Below are 18,338 nucleotides of genomic sequence, written 5' to 3'. Positions count from 1 at the left end.
TGATACTAAGATAGATGGCAGTGTGGATAATGAAGTAGGTTTTCAAAGCTTGCAGAGAGATTTAGGCCAGTTAGAAGAGTGGGCTGAGAGATGGCAGATGGAGTTTAATGCTGTGAGGTGCGAGGTGCTACATTTTGGTAGGAATAATCAAAATATGACATACATGGTAAATGGTAGGGCATTGAAGAATTCAGTAGAACAGAGTGATCTAGGAATAATGGTGCATAGTTCCCTGAAGATGGAATCTCATGTGGATAGGGTGATGAAGAAAGCTTTTGGTATGCTGGCCTTTATAAATCAGAGCATTGAGTATAGGAGTTGGGATGTAATGTTAAAATTGTACAAGGCATTGGTGAGGCCAAATTTGGAGTATTGTGTACAGTTCTGGTCACTGAATTATATGAAAGATGTCAACAAAATAGAGAACAGAGGAGATTTACTAGAATGTTACCTGCGTTTCAACACCTAAGTTACAGGGAAAGATTGAACAAGTTAGGTCTTTATTCTTTGGAGCATAGAAGTTTGAGGGGCGACTTGATAGAGGTATTTAAAATTATGAGGGGGATAGATCGAGTCGACATGGATGGGCTTTTTCCATTGAGAGTAGGGGAGATTCAAACAAGAGGACATGAGTTGAGAGTTAGGGGACAAAAGTTTAGGGGTAACACGAGGGGGAATTTCTTTACTCAGAGAGTGGTAGCTGTGTGGAACAAGCTTCCAGCAGAAATGGTAGAGGCAGGTTCGGTATTGTCATTTAAAGTCAAGTTGGTTAGGTATATGGACAGGAAAGGAATGGAGGGTTATGGGCTGAGTGCAGCTCGGTGGGACTAGGTAAGAGTAAGCGTTCAGCATGGACTAGAAGGGCCGAGACAGCCTGTTTCCGTGCTGTAATTTTTATATTGTTATATGGATATATATATATAAATATATATATATATATATATATATATATATATATATATATATATATATATGTGTGTGTGTGTGTGTATATGTATATATATGTGTGTGTGTGTGTGTGTATATATATATATAGATATATATATATCTATATATATATATGTTTATTTTAATAGATAAATTAAATAAGTAGTGCAAAAATGGTTGAGGGGGTGGAAGGGTGGGATAGTGGTGGAGGGATTGATCAGCCATACAGCTTGGGAAAAGTAACTTTTGTTGAGTCTGGTGGTCCTGGCATGGATGCTACACAGCCTGCTCCCTGATCGGAGTTGGTGAACAGACATTTAGACCGACATTAAAATAGGTAAAGTGTGGAAGGGCAAGAACTAATGCAGGGAAAAGGGATTAGTGTAGATGGGGGAAATAAATAGGAGTCTGCACAGAAAATGATCGGCTGAAGGGTCTAATTTTGTGCTGTACAATCTTATTGCTCTCTGTGCTCTTAGCTGAGCTCAATCAAGTGAACTTGAAGTGAAATAATTTGATTTCATTTGCAGCTCCCCGTCCCCACAACCCTCACTGACAGACCCACCACCAAAAAAATCACCCCTACACTCCCCCAACTGAGGAGTTGACTTTGACCAACTGAGGCCTGAGATAAGATCATAGAACATAGAGTATTGTAGCACAGTTATGCTAACCTACCCTGACATCAGTCTAACCTTTCCCTCCTACATATCTCTCAATTTTTCTATCATCCTTCTACCTATCTAAAAGAATCTTCCACACACTCATCACTCTGTTTGGGGGAAAAAAATTTATCTCTGACATCCCACTTACCACGGCGCTATTACAGCTCTGGGCGTTGGAGTTCATTTCTGACATCATATGTAGGGTGTCTGCATGTCCTCTCCATAAAAAGTGTGGGTTTTTTACGGGTCCTCTTGTTTCCTCCCACAGTCCAAAGATGTACCAGTTGGTAGGTTAATTGGTCACTGTAAATTGTCCCATGATTAGGCTAGCTTTAAAATTGGTGGGTTGCTGTGCGGTGTGACTTGAAGGACCGGAAGGAACTGTCCGAGCTGTATCTCATTCTCATTACGTAAATGGTAAATAATAAATTTCTTTAAATTTATGCCCCTTCATTTTGGGTGCCCTGGGAAAAAGTCTCTAGCTGCCCAGTCGATCTGTGTCTCATATCATCTTGTACACCTCTGTCAAGTCACCTGTCACCCTCATTTGCTCCAAAGAGAAAAGCCCTAGCTTGATCAACCTTTCCTCACGGCTTTCCAATCCTGGCAGCATCCTGGTAAATCTACTCTGCACCTTCACTAAAGCTTCAATGTTCATTCATTATGTTGCATGCAGTGTTGTATGATGTAGGCGATCATGATCTTTCCATGACCATGACTGTTCTTGGCAAATTTTTCTACAAAACTGGTTTGCCATTGCCTTCTTCTGGGCAGTGTCTTTATAAGATGGGTGAGCCCAGCCATTATCAATACTCCAGAGATTTTCTACCTGGTATTGTTGGTCACATAACCAGGACTTGTGCAATGCATCAGCTGCTCATATGACCATCCATCACCTGCTCCCATGGCTTCATGTGACCCTGATCGGGAGAGTTAATCAGGTGCCACAGCTTGCCCATGGTTGACCTGTAGGCTAATGGAGGGAAGGAGTGCCTTATGCCTCCTTTGATAGAGCAAATCCTTATTCTTACGCCTATCACCTCCTTTGGTAAAACTTCCATGTCCTTCCTATAATGAGGTGATCAGAAATAAACACAACATTTTAAGTTGGGTCTAACTAGGGCTTCATAGAGCTGGATCATTACCTTGTGGCTTTTGAACTCAACCCCCTTACTATTGAAGGCCAACATGCCTTCTTAATGACCCTGTCAACTGCATTAACTTGTGCAGCAATTTTGAGGTCATCGTTCAGTCTCCTACGTTGCAAGAAATAAAGACCTAACTTGCCTAACCTCACTCCCCAACACATGCTCCCATGTCCTGGCAACATCTTTGCAAATCTATTCTTCACTCTTTCCAGTTTCAACATGTCTTTCCTATAGTTGGGTGACCATACAATATTCGAAGTGTAATCTCATAAGTATCTTTCCCAACTGCAACATAATATCTGAACTCCTGTACACAGTGTCCTGTCTGATAAAGGCCGGTGCACCAAACGGTTTGTTCACCACTCACTTTCCATAAGGCAGAGGAGCCATTCTGCCCATATTTTCTATTCCGCTATTTAATTGTGGCCAATTTATTATTCCCTATCAACCCCATTTTCCGGCTTTCTCCCTGTAACCTTTGACACCCTTACTAATCAAGAACCTATCAACCTCTGCTTTAAATATACCCAATGACATCCTCCACAGCCATCTGTGGGAGTGAATTCCACAGATTCAGTGCTCTCTGGCTAAAGAAATTTCTCCTCAACTCTATTCTAAAGCGACATCCTTTCATTCTGACTCTGTGTCCTCTGTTCTTAGGCTGTCACATCACTGGAAACATCCTCTCCACGGCAATACTGATCAGGTTTAAATATAGCCTCTATTCAGTGAATATGCATTTGCGCTCCATCTGGTCTACACCACTTACATGTTGTGATCTTCCTTTATGTTTCTTCAGCTAACCCCATCTACTTTCATTTTTTTTTGGCAGTTTTGACCCCCATCATACATGCCATCAACGCCAGGAAGTCATTAATCTCTTCCTCCTGGGAGATAATCCCCCCGATTCCCTTGGCATCCTGGGTAATGCCAGTGGCAGCGAACGCCAGAGTCTGACTCGGATTATCAATGGCATTCCTGAGACAGCGGTGAGAAACTCCTCGTCACAGTGGTGCCTTCTTCTGGAGAGAGGGAGTGGGGAGAGCAGAAGTAAATGGAGTGAGGGAGCAAAAGGGAAGGGGTGGAGGGAAGGAAGGAGGGTACCGAATGGGGGCGGATGGAGGGAGGGGATTGGATGGGGAGGATGGAGAGAGGGAAAAGGAGGGAGTGGATAGAAGAAGGGCATGAGTCAGAGGAATTCTCCCGGGAATTTTGTGAATAATTCTGAGGAGCAAAACAAATATACTACAGTAAATAGGATTGTAACATCAGAAAATGGAGATATAAAAGGCTGCAAACACTGGAATACTGCTCGAAAAGCTCAGTAGGTCAGGCAGCAGCTGTGTTTGCAAATTGATGGCCGGCACCCATTTCAGACAGGTAGGGTGCAAACTCATGAAAGAAGGTGGACAGTCCAGTAAAATTCCAGTAATCCTGTGGGTTTGGGACTTCGGTGATACTGGTCTGGCAGATGTTCTTGATTGTTGGATGTTGTGCAGAATTGAAATTCCGATTAATTAAAGTATTTATAAAATTGAAGTTACCCTGTGTTATACAGTACTATGCAGAAGTCTTGGGCACATCTATATAGGGTGCCTAAGACTTTTGGACAGTACTGTATTTGTCAACATGGAGCAGTGAATGAGTTTTTAAATCAGGAGGAATTAAAGGATGTTTGGGCACAGTGAGGGTGGAGAGCTACGGGAGAGGTGTGGAGCAGGTGGCAGAGAATGAGCGCCAGGAGTGAGGAGCAGCACTGGTGCAGACATAACCGGCCTTGAGACATGCGGCAAGGTCATTGGATTCCAAACAATTGGTTATTGATCATTACAGAATTTGTCGCTGCTGCTTCTCCCTCACTTCTTTTCCCAACTACAATTCCTCTCTCACTGCACAGTAGACCCATATCAGAATCATGTCACTCACTCACATATGTCATGAAATTTTTTTTTTTTTGCAGCAGTACAGTGCAATACATGAAATTACTATAGTGTGCAAAAGTGTTAAGCACCCTTAGCTATATGTGTCTAAGACTTTTGCACAGTACTGTATACTTTCCAATGAACCTAGTAAGTTTAAAAGGAGTGTAGGAAACATGGCAACAGTTAGTTTATAGGGAGTGGGAAACAGGACCCTTGCTTAATGGGAAGAGAGTGAAACAGGGCCCTTATTTAATGGGAGAGATGGAAACAGGGCCTTTGTTTAACAGGAGAGAAGGAAGTGGAATCTCAGTGAATTTAAAGGGAACGGATGGTGAACAGGGTCTCTGTCTTAAGGGAGTGAGAAATGGCCTTGGTGAATTTAAAGGGGGTGGGAGACAGGATCCCAGTGGATTTAAATGGAATGGGAATAGGGGTTCCGGTAGGTTTAAATGGAGTTGGTGTCCCAGTGGGTTTAAAGGGAGAAATGGGGTCTTAGTGGTTTAAAGGGAATAATGGTGTTCCATTGGGTTGAAAGGGAGTGGGGAAAATGGTGTCTCAGTGAGTTTAAAGGGAGTGGGAAACAGGGTCCTGATGAGTTTAAAGGGAGCACTTGGGTTTCTTCCAAGTGCTAAGGTTTCCTCCCACAGTCCAAAGACGCACCAGTTACTAGGTTAATTGATCATTATAAATTGCCCCGATTAGGCTAGAGTCAAATTGAGGTTGCTGGATGATGGGCTTTGCGCTGTGCTATATCTCAATAAATAAATAAAATTGTGTCTTTCTTGTGAATACTGCTTATAACATGTCCTGTGCATATGATGCTTGTGCAAGGCAAATTCATCCACAGAAGATATGCAAGGTTTTTTTTTTAAGCGCAGAAAGTGGTGGATGTCTGCAATGTGCTTCTGTGGTGGTGGTAGAGGAAGAACGTTGCAGACTTTTATGAAATGTTTAGATAGGCATGTGAATGTGAGTAAAATGGAAGGGTATGGACATGGTGCAGGCAGAAGAAATTAGTTGAGTTAGCTGTTTGATTACTAATTTAATTGGCTCATCGCAACATTGTTGGGGTAACACCACTGCACATGAGGGATATGGGTGTGATCTCCCATAAACAAGTGCAAGTCTAACTACCCACCCTTGACACTGTGGCAAAGTTTACGGATGCTACAAAGATAGGTGGAGGGGCGAATGAAGTTGAGGAAGCACGGAGTCTGCAGAGACTTCAACAGATTAGGAAAATGGGCAAGGAGGTGGCAGATTGAATATAGTGTAGGGGAGTGTATAATTGTGCACTTGGTAGAAGGAATAAAGGCGTAGACTATTTTCTAAATGGGGTACAAATTCAGAATTAGGAGGTGCAAAGGGACTTGGGAGTCCAAGTGTAAGTTAACTTGCAGGTTGAGTTGGTGATAAGGAAGGTAAATACAATGTTAGCATTTGTTTTCAGAGGACTAGAATATAAAATCAGGGATGTAATGCTGAGGATTTATAAGGTATTAGTCAGACCACGTCTGAAGTACTGTTAGCAGTTTTGGGCCCCATACTTAAAAAACAATGTGCAGGCATTTGAGCGGGTTTGGAGGATGTTTACAAGAATGATCTTGGGAATAAAGGAGTTAAGGTATGAGGAGTATTTGATGGCTTTGGGCATGTACTCACTGGAGTTTAGAAGAATGGAGAAGGGGGATCTCATGGAAACATACTGTCTATTGAAAGGCCGAGATAGATTGGATGTGGGAGAGTCTAGTACTGGAGGGCACAGGCTCTGAATATGAGGATGGCTGTTTAAAACAGAGATGAAGAGGAATTTCTTTAGCCAGAGGGTGTTGAATCTGTGGAATTTATTGCCACAGGTGGCCAAGTCATTGTGTATATTTAAAGCAGAGGTTGATAGGTTCTTGATTAGTAAAGGCATCAAAGGTTACACAGAGTAGGCAGGAGAATGGAGTTGAGATGGAAAGTATATCAGCCATGATGGAATAGCAAAGCTGTCTCAATGGACTGAGCGGTCTAAATCTGTGCCTATGTCTTATGGGTATCCAATGGTGTTCTCATTGCACCAACAGCATCCTGGATGTAACTATAAATCAGCAACGTAATTTCATGGCTTTTGAACTCAATGCCCTAACTAATATAGACAAACATGCCATATGACTTCTTAACTACCCTATCAATCTGTGTAGCCACTTTCAGGGAGCTATGAGCTTGGAACCCAAGATCAATGCTGTTAAAGTATCGTCCTTCATGAGGCTGTAAATACTACCAATGGTGGGGTACATTGTGCCATGATGTATTGGTTACAGTCCGGTTCTCTGCAGTATTGTACATTCTTGGGTAATCAAGTTTCCGTACCAGACCATGATGCAACCGGTCATGGTATTTTCCTCAGTACATTATTAAAGTTTGATGGAGTGTTTGATGACAAGCCAAACCTCTGAAGAAACAAGATGTAGGCCATAAACAGAAGAGGTGTTGCAGATGCTAGAAATGCAGATACAAGCAAGGATGCACTGCTGAGGCTATATAAGCAATTGGTGAGATTGCACTTGCTCCATAAGATATAGGAACAAAATTAATCAATGTTGATCCATTTCCCTCTCAGCCCCAATCTCCTTCCTTCTCCATATATCCTTTCATGCCCTGACTAACCAAGCATCTATCAACCTCTGCCTTATGTCGGAAGTTTGAAGAGGAGGGGCCTTCAAGCAGGTTTACTGCCCAGGGACAAAAGGCAGGAGCAGTTCGTAGCTGTGTAGTACAGCTTTGATCTGTGGCCAATTGGCATTTAGGATTGATTGATAAGAGCAAATTAGAGGTAGATAGGCACGAGAGCAGCACCACCATCTGAACTGACATGGTTGAAGTGGTGATCTTAAAACTTTAGCTCTTTGGAGCTTTTGCGAAGAGAGGCTTCACTCAGAGAAAGCAAAGGAAAGAAAAGCTAAAGTTTTTTTTCCTTTTTATATATACCTGGGACAGTAGAGGTGTCAGACAGGTTAGCGCAATGCTCCTCTTGCGGGATGTGGGAAGGAAGTGTGTCCTACAGTATCCCGGACCACAACAACTCTGAGGAGTGCATCCAGCTGCAGCTTCTAACAAACCACATTAAGGAGTTGGAGCTGGAACTGCATGAACTCTGGATCATTCAGGAGGCTGAATGGGTGATCAATATGACATATAGAGTGTTAATTTCAAGGTGCAGGAAACAGGAATCTGAGTGACATTTAGGAAGGGTAAAGGGGTTAAGGAGCCATTGCGGAGTACCTGTGGCCATCCCCCCTCAACAACAGATATATCACTTTGGATACTGTTTAGTGGAGGGGATGAGGGCGAATGACCTAATGGAGGAAAGTCACAGTGGTCGGGTCTCTGGCATAGAGTATGACTCAGAAGGAGGAAGAAGAGGCACACTGTGGTGACTGAAGATTCATTAGGGGAATGGACAGGAGTTTCTTTGGATGAGAACAAGATGTCCAAATGGTATGTTGCCTCCCAGGTGCTAGGTCTGGATATCTCGGATTGAGTCCTCAGCATTCTTAATGAACAGCTGGAAGTTGTGCTCCATGCAGGCACCAATGACGTGGGTAGAATGAGTGACGAGCTTCTGTATAATGAGTTTAGGGAGTTAGGTGCTAAATTAAAGGGCAGGGTCTTCAGGGTTGTGATCTCAGGATTGCTAACCATGCCGCGTACTTGTAAGGCTAGAACTAGGAAGATTATGCAGTTTACTACATGGCTAAGGAGTTGGTGTAGGAGGGAAGACATAAGATTTTTGGATCATTGGGCTCTCTTCCAGGAAAGGTGGGACTTGTACAGAAGGGATGATTTGCACCTGAACTGGAGGAAGACTAATTTTCTAGTAAGGTTTGCTAATGCTGCATGTTGGGGTTTGAACTAGATTTGCAGCAGATGGAAACAGGAGTTTAGAACAGTTAGTAGAGAGGTTGTGGAGGCATATGTTGGTAAGACCTCAGACAAAGTTATGAATCGAAAGGTTGAGCATGGTGCGATAAAATCAAAAAGGTTGCATACAGTATTCAAGGCATTATATGTGAATGCGCACAGTATACAGAATAAGGTAGATGAAACTGCAGCACAGTTGCGGGTTGCCAGGTATGATGCTGTAGGCATCACAGAATCCTGGCTGAAAGATTATAACTGGGAACTTAATGTCCAAGGATGCACATTATATCAAAAGGAAGGCAGAGCGGGCAGCGTTGCTCTGTTGGTAAAAAAAATGAAAGGAAATCATTAGAAAGAGGTGACATAGGGTCAGAATATGTTGAATCATTGTGGATGGAGGTAAGGAACCACAAGGGTATAAAGACCCTGATGTGAGTTGTTTACAGATGTCTAAACAGTAGTAAGGATGTTTCCCACAGATTACAACAGGGAGATAGAAAAAGCACGCCAAAAGGGCAATGTTACAAAAGTCGTGAGGGACTTCAATATGCAGGTAGATTGAGAAAATCAGGGTGGTACTAGATTACAGGGAGGGGAATTTATAGAGTACCTACAAGATGGCTTTTTAGAGCAGCTTGAGGTTGAGCCCACTAGAGGATCAGCTTTTCTGGATTGGGTGTTGTGCAATGAATCAGAATTGATTAGAGAGTTTAAGGTAAAAGAACACTCGGGAAAGTGATCATAATATAATCAAATTCACTCTGAAATTTGAGTAGGTGAAGCTAAAGTCAGATGTATCAGTATTACAGTGGAGTAAAGGAATGACAGTCATGAGAGAGGAGTTGGCCAGAATTGATTGAAATAGAACACTGGCAGAGATGACGGCAGAGTAGCAATGGCTGTAATTTCTGGAAGCAATTCAGAAGGCACTGGATATATACTTCCCAAAAAGGAAGAAATATTCTAAAGGAAAGGTGAGACAACTGTGGATAATGAGAAGTCAAAGTCAACATAAAAGCATAAGAGAGGGTATGTAATAGAGCAAAAGTTAGTGGGAAGTTAGAGGATTAGGAAGCTTTTAAAAAAACAAACAAGGCAACTAAAAAGTCATTAAAAGGTAAAAATGGAATACGAAAGTAAGCTAACCAATAACATTAAAGAGAATACCAAAAGTTTATTGAAATACATAAAGTGTAAAAGAGAGGCAAGAGTGGATATCAGACTGCTGGAAAACGATGCTGGAGAGGTAGTAATGCGTAACAAAAAGGCAGATGAACTGAATAATTAATTTGCATCATCATTCACTGTAGAAGACACGAGGAATATGGAGAAAGTTTCAGGTGTCTTAAGTTACCATAAATAGAGGGAAGGTTCTTGGGAAACTGAAAGGTCTGAAGGTAGATAAGTCACCTGAACTAGATGGTGTACACCCCAGAGTTCTTAAAGAGGCGGCTGAATAGATTGTGAAGGCATTAGAAACATAGAAAACTTACAGCACAATGCAGGCCCTTGGGCCCACAAAGTTGTGCCGAACACGACCCTACCTTAGAAATTGCTAGGCTTATATATCGCCCTCTATTTTACTAAGCTCCTTGTACCTATGTAAATGTCTTTTAAAAGACCCTATCATATCTGCCTCCACCACCATTGCCGGCAGCCCATTCCATGCACTCGCCACTCTCTGAGTAAAAAACTTACCCCTGACATCTCCTCTGTACATACTCCTCAGCACCTTAAACCTGTGACCGCTTGTGGCAACCATTTCAGCCCTGCGAAAAAGCCTCTGACTATCCACGTGATCAATGCCTCTCATCATCTTGTACACCTCTATCAGGTCACCTCTCATCCTCCGTCGCTCCAAGGAGAAAAGGCCGAGTTCACTCAACCTATTCTCATAAAGCATGCTCCCTAATCCAGGCAACATCCTTGTAAATCTCCTCTGCACCCTTTCTATGGCTTCCACATCCTTCCTGTGGAGAGGCGACCAGAACTGAGCACAAGTGGGGTCTGATTAGTGTCCTATTAGTAATGATCTTTCAAGAACCACTAGATTCTGGAATGGTTCCGGAAGAATGGAAGATTACTGATATCACTGCTGTCTTCAAGAAGGGAGAGGGGCAGAAGAAAGGAAACTATAGGCCAGTTAGTATGAGCTCAGTGGTTGGGAAGATGTTGGAACCGATTATTGAGGATGAGGTCTAAGAGCACTTAGAGGCACATAATAAAATAGGCTATAGTCAGCATGATTTCCTCAAGGGAGAAATCTTGCCTAACAAATTGGTTGGAATTCTTTCAACAAATAACAAGCAGGATAGACAAAAGAGAATTAATTGGTTGTTAGGTACTTTGATATGACAAAGTGCCACATGAGTCTGGTTAACCAGCTATGAGTCCATGATATTACAAAAAATATTCTAGCATTGATAAAGCAGTGGTTGATAGGCAGGAGGCAAAGAGTGTGAATAAATGGAGCCTTTTCTGGCTGGCTGCTGGTGACTAGTGATATTTCATGGGGTCTATGTTGGGACCAGTTCTTTTTGCTTTGTATGTCAGTGATTTGGATGATGGAATTGATGGCATTGTTGCAAAGTTTGCAGATTATATGAAGATAGGCAGAGGGACAGGTAGTTTTGAGGAAGTAGGCTGAAGAAGGACTTAGACAGATTAGGAGAATGGGCAAAGAAAAGGCAGATGGAATGCACTGTTGGGAAGTGCATAGTCATGCACTTTGTAGAAGAAGTGAAAGGGTTGACAATTTTCTAAATGGAGAGAAAATATGAAAAACTCAGGTGAAAAGGGACTTGGGAGTCCTTGTGCCGGATTCCCTAAAGGTTAATTTGCAGGTTGAGTCTGTGGTGAAGAAGGCAAATGCAATGTTAGCATATTTCAGGAGGACAAGAATATAAAAGCAAGGATGTAATGTTGAGACTTGCCATAGAACTGGTGAGAACTCACTTAGAGTATTGTAAGCAGGTTTGGGCCCCCTGTCTTAGAAAAGATGTGCTGAAACTGGAGATGGTTCAAAGGAGATTCCCAAAAATGATTCCAGGATTAAAAGGCTTGTCATTTGAGGAGCGTTTGATGGCTCTGAGGTTTTAAACACTTGAATTCAGAAGAATGAGGGGAGATCTCATTGAAGCCTATGGAATGTTGAAAGGCAACATTAGAGTGGGTGGGGAGAGGGTGTTTCCTGTGGCTGAGTCTAAGACCAGAGCGCACAGCCTCAGAATGGAATGAGTAATTTCTTCAGTCAGGAAATGGTGAATTTGTGGAATTGCTTGCTGCAGGTGGCTGAGGAGGCCAAGTCATGGGGTCAATTTAAGGCAGAGATTGATAGATCCTTGATTAGTCAAGGCATGATGAGATACAGGGAGAAGGCAGGAGATTGGCGCTGAGAGGAAAATTAGATCAGCTATGATGAAATGGCAGAGCTGACACGATGGGCCAAATGGCCTAATTCTGCTCCTATATCTTATGGTCTTAAATATACCTAATAACTTGGCCTCTACAGCCTCCTGTGGCAACATATTCCACAGATTCACAACTCTCTAAAGAAATTCTTCCCGATCTCTGTTCAAAATGGACATCCTTCTATTCTGAGGCTGTGTGCCATGGTCTTAGACTCCCCCACCATAGGAAATATCCTCTCCTCATTCACTCTTTCGAAGCCTTTCAATATTCAATACTTTTCAATGAGCTCCCTTCCCACCTCACTTATTCTTCTGAATTTGAGTGAGTATAATTGGGCAGTACAGTCTCATTAGGCCAGAAGGGCCTGTTATCGTGCTGCATCTTGTCACAAAAACTCGCTGTGCTTCCCTTTGCAGAACATCACTTGCGAGGTCAGCTGCACCCTTGCTGTATCGCTGGACATCCAGGTCCTGTGGGCGAAACTGGGTCCACTCTCCAATCCTCAGTCCGCTGTGCTGGGTGCTCGCTTCCAGTACCACACCCAGGAGGTTCAGGTAGGTGCCTGGTCTGTTCCTCAGAGGGGTGAACGTTTGAGAGCCTTTCAAGGCAGCATCAAGAGATTCGAGGTAATAGGTGGGCATTCGAAACTTGAGGTTTCATCAAACTTCTTTTGACGGCAGTGGATCTCTGGGCCTTTCTTATTCAAGAATATGGTGGTGATGGGATTGGGAATCCTTGTGCAGGATTCCCTAAAGGTTAACTAGCAGGTTGAGTTGGTGGTAGAACAGAGGGATGTGGGGATACCGATGTATAATTCCTTGAAAGTGGCATCTCAGGTAGATAGGGTCGTGAAGCAAGATTTTGGCCTATTGAATAGAGGGTAAGAGCTATAAGGAGAGGTTGGACAAACTTAGATTGCATTTTCTGGCGTAACAGAGGCTGAGGGGAGATCTGAAAGAGGTTTATAAGATTATGAGAGGCATAGATAGAGAGCCGATATCTTTTTCCAGTGGGTGGGAATATCTACACATTTGTAATACCAGTGGGCATGCATTTATGGTGAGAGATGGCAATTTGAAAGGAGATGTGCAGGGCATTTTTGTGGTGGATGCCTGGAATATGCTGCCAAGGTGGTGGTAGAGGCAGATATGATAAACGCATTCATGGGGCTCTTAAAATGTCCAGGAATTGGAGGGATAATCTCTATGCAGAAGAGTTTAATGTAGTTCCACAAAAACAAGGTTTTACAGATGTTGGAAATCCAGAGCAACAGGCACAAAATGATGGAAGAGCTCAGCAAGTAAGGCAGCGGAGGGTAATAAACAACTGAAGTTTTAGACCAAGGTCCTTCACCAGGACTGGGAAGGAAGGGAGAAGAAGCCAGAATAAAAAGATAGGAGAGAGGGGAAGGAGTACAAGCTGGAAACTGATAGGTGATGCTAGATGAGGGGAAGGTAGGTAGGTGGGGGAGGGGAGGGATTAAGTGTGAAGCTGGGAGTTGATAGGTGGAATGCAGCAAAAATTAGTGGGAAGTTCAGAGGACTGGGAAATATTTAAAAAAAAGCAATAAAGGCAATTAAATAAACCATAAGAGGTGAAAAGATGAAATATGAAGGTAAGCTAGGCAGTAATATCAAAATTGATACTGGTTTTTTTTGGATTTGTAAAGAGTAAAAGAGGCTACAGTATATAGTAGACAGCTGGAAAAGGATGCTGCAGAGGTAGTAATAGGGGTCAAGGAAATGGTGGATCAATTGAATGAGTATTTTGCATCACTCTTCACTGTGGTAGACACTAATAGTTTGCCAGAATGTCAAAGGGCAGAAGTGAGTGCAATTTCTGTTTCTAGGGGGATTGTGCTTGGAAACTGAAAGGTTTGAAGGTAGTTAAGTCAACTGGACCTGATGGACTACACCCGAGTTCTAAAAGAGGTAGTTAAAATATTGTGGAGGCATTAGTAACAATCTTTCAAGAATCAGTGGATTCTGGTACAGTTCCAGAAGAATGGAAAATTGCATATGTCACTCTTCAAGAAAGGAAGGAGGCAGAAGAAAGGAAGCTATAGGAGGTAGATAGGTTCTGAATGAGTCAGACATGAATGGTTATGGGGAGAAGACAGGAGAATAGGGTTGAAAGGGTGGAGCAGACTTGTTAGACCGAATGGCCTAATTCTGCTCCTGTGTCTTATGGTCTTATAAAGAGCTGAAGAAACAGAAATCTGATAGGAGTGTGGACCATTGGAGAAAGGGAATGAGGACGGGAAGCAGAAGAAGGTTATAGGCAGGTGAGAGGAGAAGGGGTGAAAGGGGAGACAGAATGGGGAATGGAAAAAGAGAGAAGAAGGAGTGGTTACTCGAGTTAGGCATTTGACTACTTGTGTAATTAGTTTGGCAGATCACAGACTGCCGAAGAGCCTGTTCTGGTGCTGCACTGATCTATGTTCTGTGTAAGAATCTTCAGTGTCTTAAGAACATTTCATTGTTTCACAGTGTTCAAGCACCAAAGTCTCTCTGAGATCCTCTGTCATCTTCGTGGAGACCACTCGCTACCCACCGTCACCCAGGGGCCGGCCATCCCTGGACTGGAAGCTGCCCATTGACTTCTTCTACCCGTTTCGAGTCTCACAGGCTGGAATTGCCAGGCCAGCGGGTGGGGCGCTGGGTCCCGTCTATGCCGTGGCCGTAGTGCTTTTCCTGAGTCGGGGGTGAGGATTGGACAATCCGATTGTGACAAGATGGACAGATGGGGGTGGGGTGGAGTCGCTGGGTGGGCAGCTTTTGCTGAATGCAGGAGGGCTGGCACATGACAGAGCTCTTCCTGGTCTTTGCACAGGGGCAGGACATGTGAATTACACAGGGTGCTGGATAGGGATGATTGCACACTTCACAGGGTCCTGGGCTGGAACAGGAATGTGGATGACGCAGGTTCCTGGACTGGGACACAGTGGATGTGGATTACACAGGGTGTGTGCATTACTTGGGGTCCCAAGGTGGGTCAGGGTGTGGACTACACAGAGTCATGGCTGGGACAGAAGTTGTAGTTACACTGAGGTCTGATCTTGGACAGTGGGTGGCATGCGTTATTCTGGGTCCTGGTCTTACATTGGATCTTGGGCTAGGCGAGAGGGTGTAGGTTACAGAGGGTTCAAGACAGGTAAATGGGTCCCATAGCACCACTCTAGAGGAGTAGCGGACCCACTTAGACCAAGTTGAGGTCCATTTAAAGCCCCCTGCAAGAAGAATGACATTGGAGAAATGTATCAGGGCAGGATGCAGGAGGTGTATGAATCCCTCCCCACTCCCCTCCCCAAGTGTGTGCTGCCTCTATATCAGGTAGGAGTGGTTCTGAACCAAACCAGAGGCATCAACACAAACATATGGAGTGGGAGCCTTCGACCCAGAGCCTGCTCATCTGAGTGCTGGGGCCACAGGTGTTCAGGTTCATCCCTTGCTTCTGAGCATGAAGTCCCTTGTCCTGAGCAGGACAGAAACGGGACCTTCTTGAACACAATGTTGTTCCGAACCAATTAAACTACAAATCAATGTCTAACAAGACTAATTCCTTCTGCCTACAGAATGTCCATATCCATTCATTTCTTGCAGATTTGCCTGCCTATCTCGATTCACCTAAATGCCTCTATCGCATTTACCACCACGACCGGAGCTCTACCACAACTCTTTGTATACAAAAGCTTACCCCACACATCTCCTTTGAAATCACTCCCTTTCACCTTAAAGGCATGGCCTCTGGTATTAGACTGTTCAATCCTGATAAAGGATTCTGAGTGTCCATACTATCTTTGCCCCTCTTAATCTTCTAAACCTCTGTGCAGTCTCCCCTCAACCTCTGTTCCATGGAAAACAATCCAAGTTTGTTCAAACTTGCTGCATAAGTTAATAAGCTGCTTAAGAAGACGCATGGTGTGCTGGTTTTCATTAGACCATAAGATATAGGAGCAGAATTAGACCATTTAGCCCATTGAGTCCGCTCTGCCATTCTATCATGGCTGATCCCTTTTCCTCTCTCAGCCCCATTCTCCTGACTTCACTCTCCCTTCATGCCATGACTAAACAAGAATTTATTAACCTCTGCCTGAAGTATATCCAATGATTTGGCCTCCACAGTTGCCCGTGGCAATGAATTCCAGTTTCACCACTCTCTGGCTAAAGATATTCCTTCTCAACTCTGTTCTAAAAGATGTCCCTCTATTAAGGCTCTGTCCTTTGGTCTTAAACTCCTCCACAATAGGAAACATCCCCTCCACATTCACTGTATCAAGGCCTTTCAATATTCCATAGGTTTCAATGAGGACACCCCTCATTCTTCTGAGTTGCAGTCAGTGGAGGCCCAGAACCATCAAACGCTCCTCATATGTTAAGCCTCTCAACCCTGGAATTATTTTTATGAACCTCCTTTAAACCCTCTCCTATGTCAGCACATCTTTTCTTCGAGAGGGAACCCAAAACTGCTTTCAGTACTCCCAAGTGCAGCCTCACCAGTGCTTTGTAAAGCCTCAACATTACATCCCTGCATTAGCCAGGGGATTATTTTCAAAAGAAGTAATGTTGCAGTTTTATAGACTGTATTGTGTTCAGTGCTGGTCACCTCATTATAGGAAGGATGGGGAAGCTTTAGAGAAGGTGCAGAGGAGATTTACTGGGACACTGCCCGGATTAGTGGAAATGTCTTTTGAGGAAAGGTTTAGCAGGGTAGAGTTTTTCGTTTTGGAGTGGAGGAAGATGAGAGATGACCTAGTAGACTATGAGAAGCATAAATGGAGTGGACAGCCAGCATCATTTTCCCAGGGTGGTAATGGCCAATACCAAAGGACATTTGTTTAAAGTGATTTGAGGAAATGTTAGGGAAGGTGTCATGGGTAGGTGTTTTACATAGAGAGTGTTAGGTGCCTGGAACATACTGCCGGGGATGGCAGAGGCTGATATAATAGGGACATTAAAGACTTAGATGGGCACATGAACGTAAGAATATTGCAAGGTATTAGGTGGATCATACATCATGGGCTGAAGAACCTGTACCCTGCTGTATTGTTTTGTTCTTAACACTTTATAGCACAAGCCCTTTAATCCAGACAGCATCCTGGTAAAACTCTTCTGCACTCTGTCTAAATTCTACACATCTTTCCCATAATGGGATGACCAGAACTGAATGCAATCCTCCAGAAGCACCCTAACAAGAGTTCTATGCAACTGCAATGTGTCTTCCTGACTCTTGTACTTAATCATGACCTGTTGACTTGAGGTTAATGGGAATGTACAGAAGCTTGCGGGTTTTTAATACTTGTTTGTATTTGGATTTTTATAAATAAAATTCATATATTTTATTTTCAACTGCCAAAATTTGTGTGTCTCCTTTACCAAACACGAGGAAGGAGAGAGCAAAATCAAAAGAAAAAAAGTGTGTAGTAATACCACAGTAGTATAATGGTTACAGCAGCTCTATTACAATTCAGGGTCACTGGAGTTCAGAGTTCAATTCTACCATCCTCCATAAAGAGTTCATCCAGGCTTCCTCCAACTGCTCTGGTTTTCTCCCACATTCTAAACTAGTTAGTAAGTTAATTGGTCATTGTAACTTGTCCTGATTAGGCTAGGGTGAAATAGGTGGGTTGTTGGGCAGTGCAGATTGTTGGGCCAGAAAGGCCTGTTCAGTGCAGTATTACTAAATAAAAATAAAATACATATATGCTTAAACAGATTGATGTTAGGTACAGGAGTACATAACGTGACTGATCGGAATTGATAAAGTAGTGGTGGTTGGGGGTGTGGAGTGGGTGCGTTAGTGGCGATGTTGATCAGCCAGATTTCTTGGGGAAATTAACTATTTTTAAATCTGGTGGTTCTGTCGTGAATGCAACATAGCCTCCTCCCTAATGGGAATGGAACAAACGGTCCCTAAACTGGGTATTGGGCTCCGTCATGATGCAACTGGCCCTTTTCTGGTACCTGTCTTTATATGTGTCTTCAGTGGTGAGTAGGTTGGTGAAGGTGATGTGCTGGGCTGTTTTGACTAACTATAGTTGATTCCTTGGGTGAGTTGAGCAGAAAGGTTTGTTTCCCTGCTTTATAATTACATTGCTGTAAGTGAATTAAATCATAGGACGAATGTAGTGGAGGAACATGGGAGCGATTCATTTGTTTAATGTCATTTGCAGTACAAAACTGTAAAGAAGAACAAAATATTTGTTTCTCTAGATCCAATGCAGCACAAAATAACAATGAGATAAAGAACACAATAATAAAAGAAAGACAAATAATCTATGGTAAATCCAGTAAAGCTTATATACATATATGGATGGTATGTACATAAATGGACAACAGGTGCTGGAGCGTCTGTACATA

At 43.1% G+C, this 18,338-nt stretch overlaps 1 protein-coding gene across 1 annotated transcript in view; it reads left to right on the top strand.

The window, feature by feature from the left end:
- LOC140716081 (tectonic-3-like) overlaps window positions 1-17,327 on the top strand; it is a 91,446-nt gene extending 74,119 nt beyond the window's left edge. The window contains exons 13-15 of the mRNA XM_073028774.1: window positions 3,573-3,729; window positions 12,396-12,533; window positions 14,469-17,327. Coding sequence (XP_072884875.1) covers window positions 3,573-3,729; window positions 12,396-12,533; window positions 14,469-14,687 — 514 coding nt within the window. The 3' untranslated portion in view covers window positions 14,688-17,327. The remainder of the gene's footprint in view (window positions 1-3,572; window positions 3,730-12,395; window positions 12,534-14,468) is intronic.
- Window positions 17,328-18,338: the final 1,011 nt, after the last annotated feature.

Source organism: Hemitrygon akajei, chromosome 24 (assembly GCF_048418815.1).
Source record: "Hemitrygon akajei chromosome 24, sHemAka1.3, whole genome shotgun sequence".
NCBI lineage: Eukaryota > Metazoa > Chordata > Chondrichthyes > Myliobatiformes > Dasyatidae > Hemitrygon > Hemitrygon akajei.
This window is presented reverse-complemented; position numbering and strand designations above follow the sequence as displayed.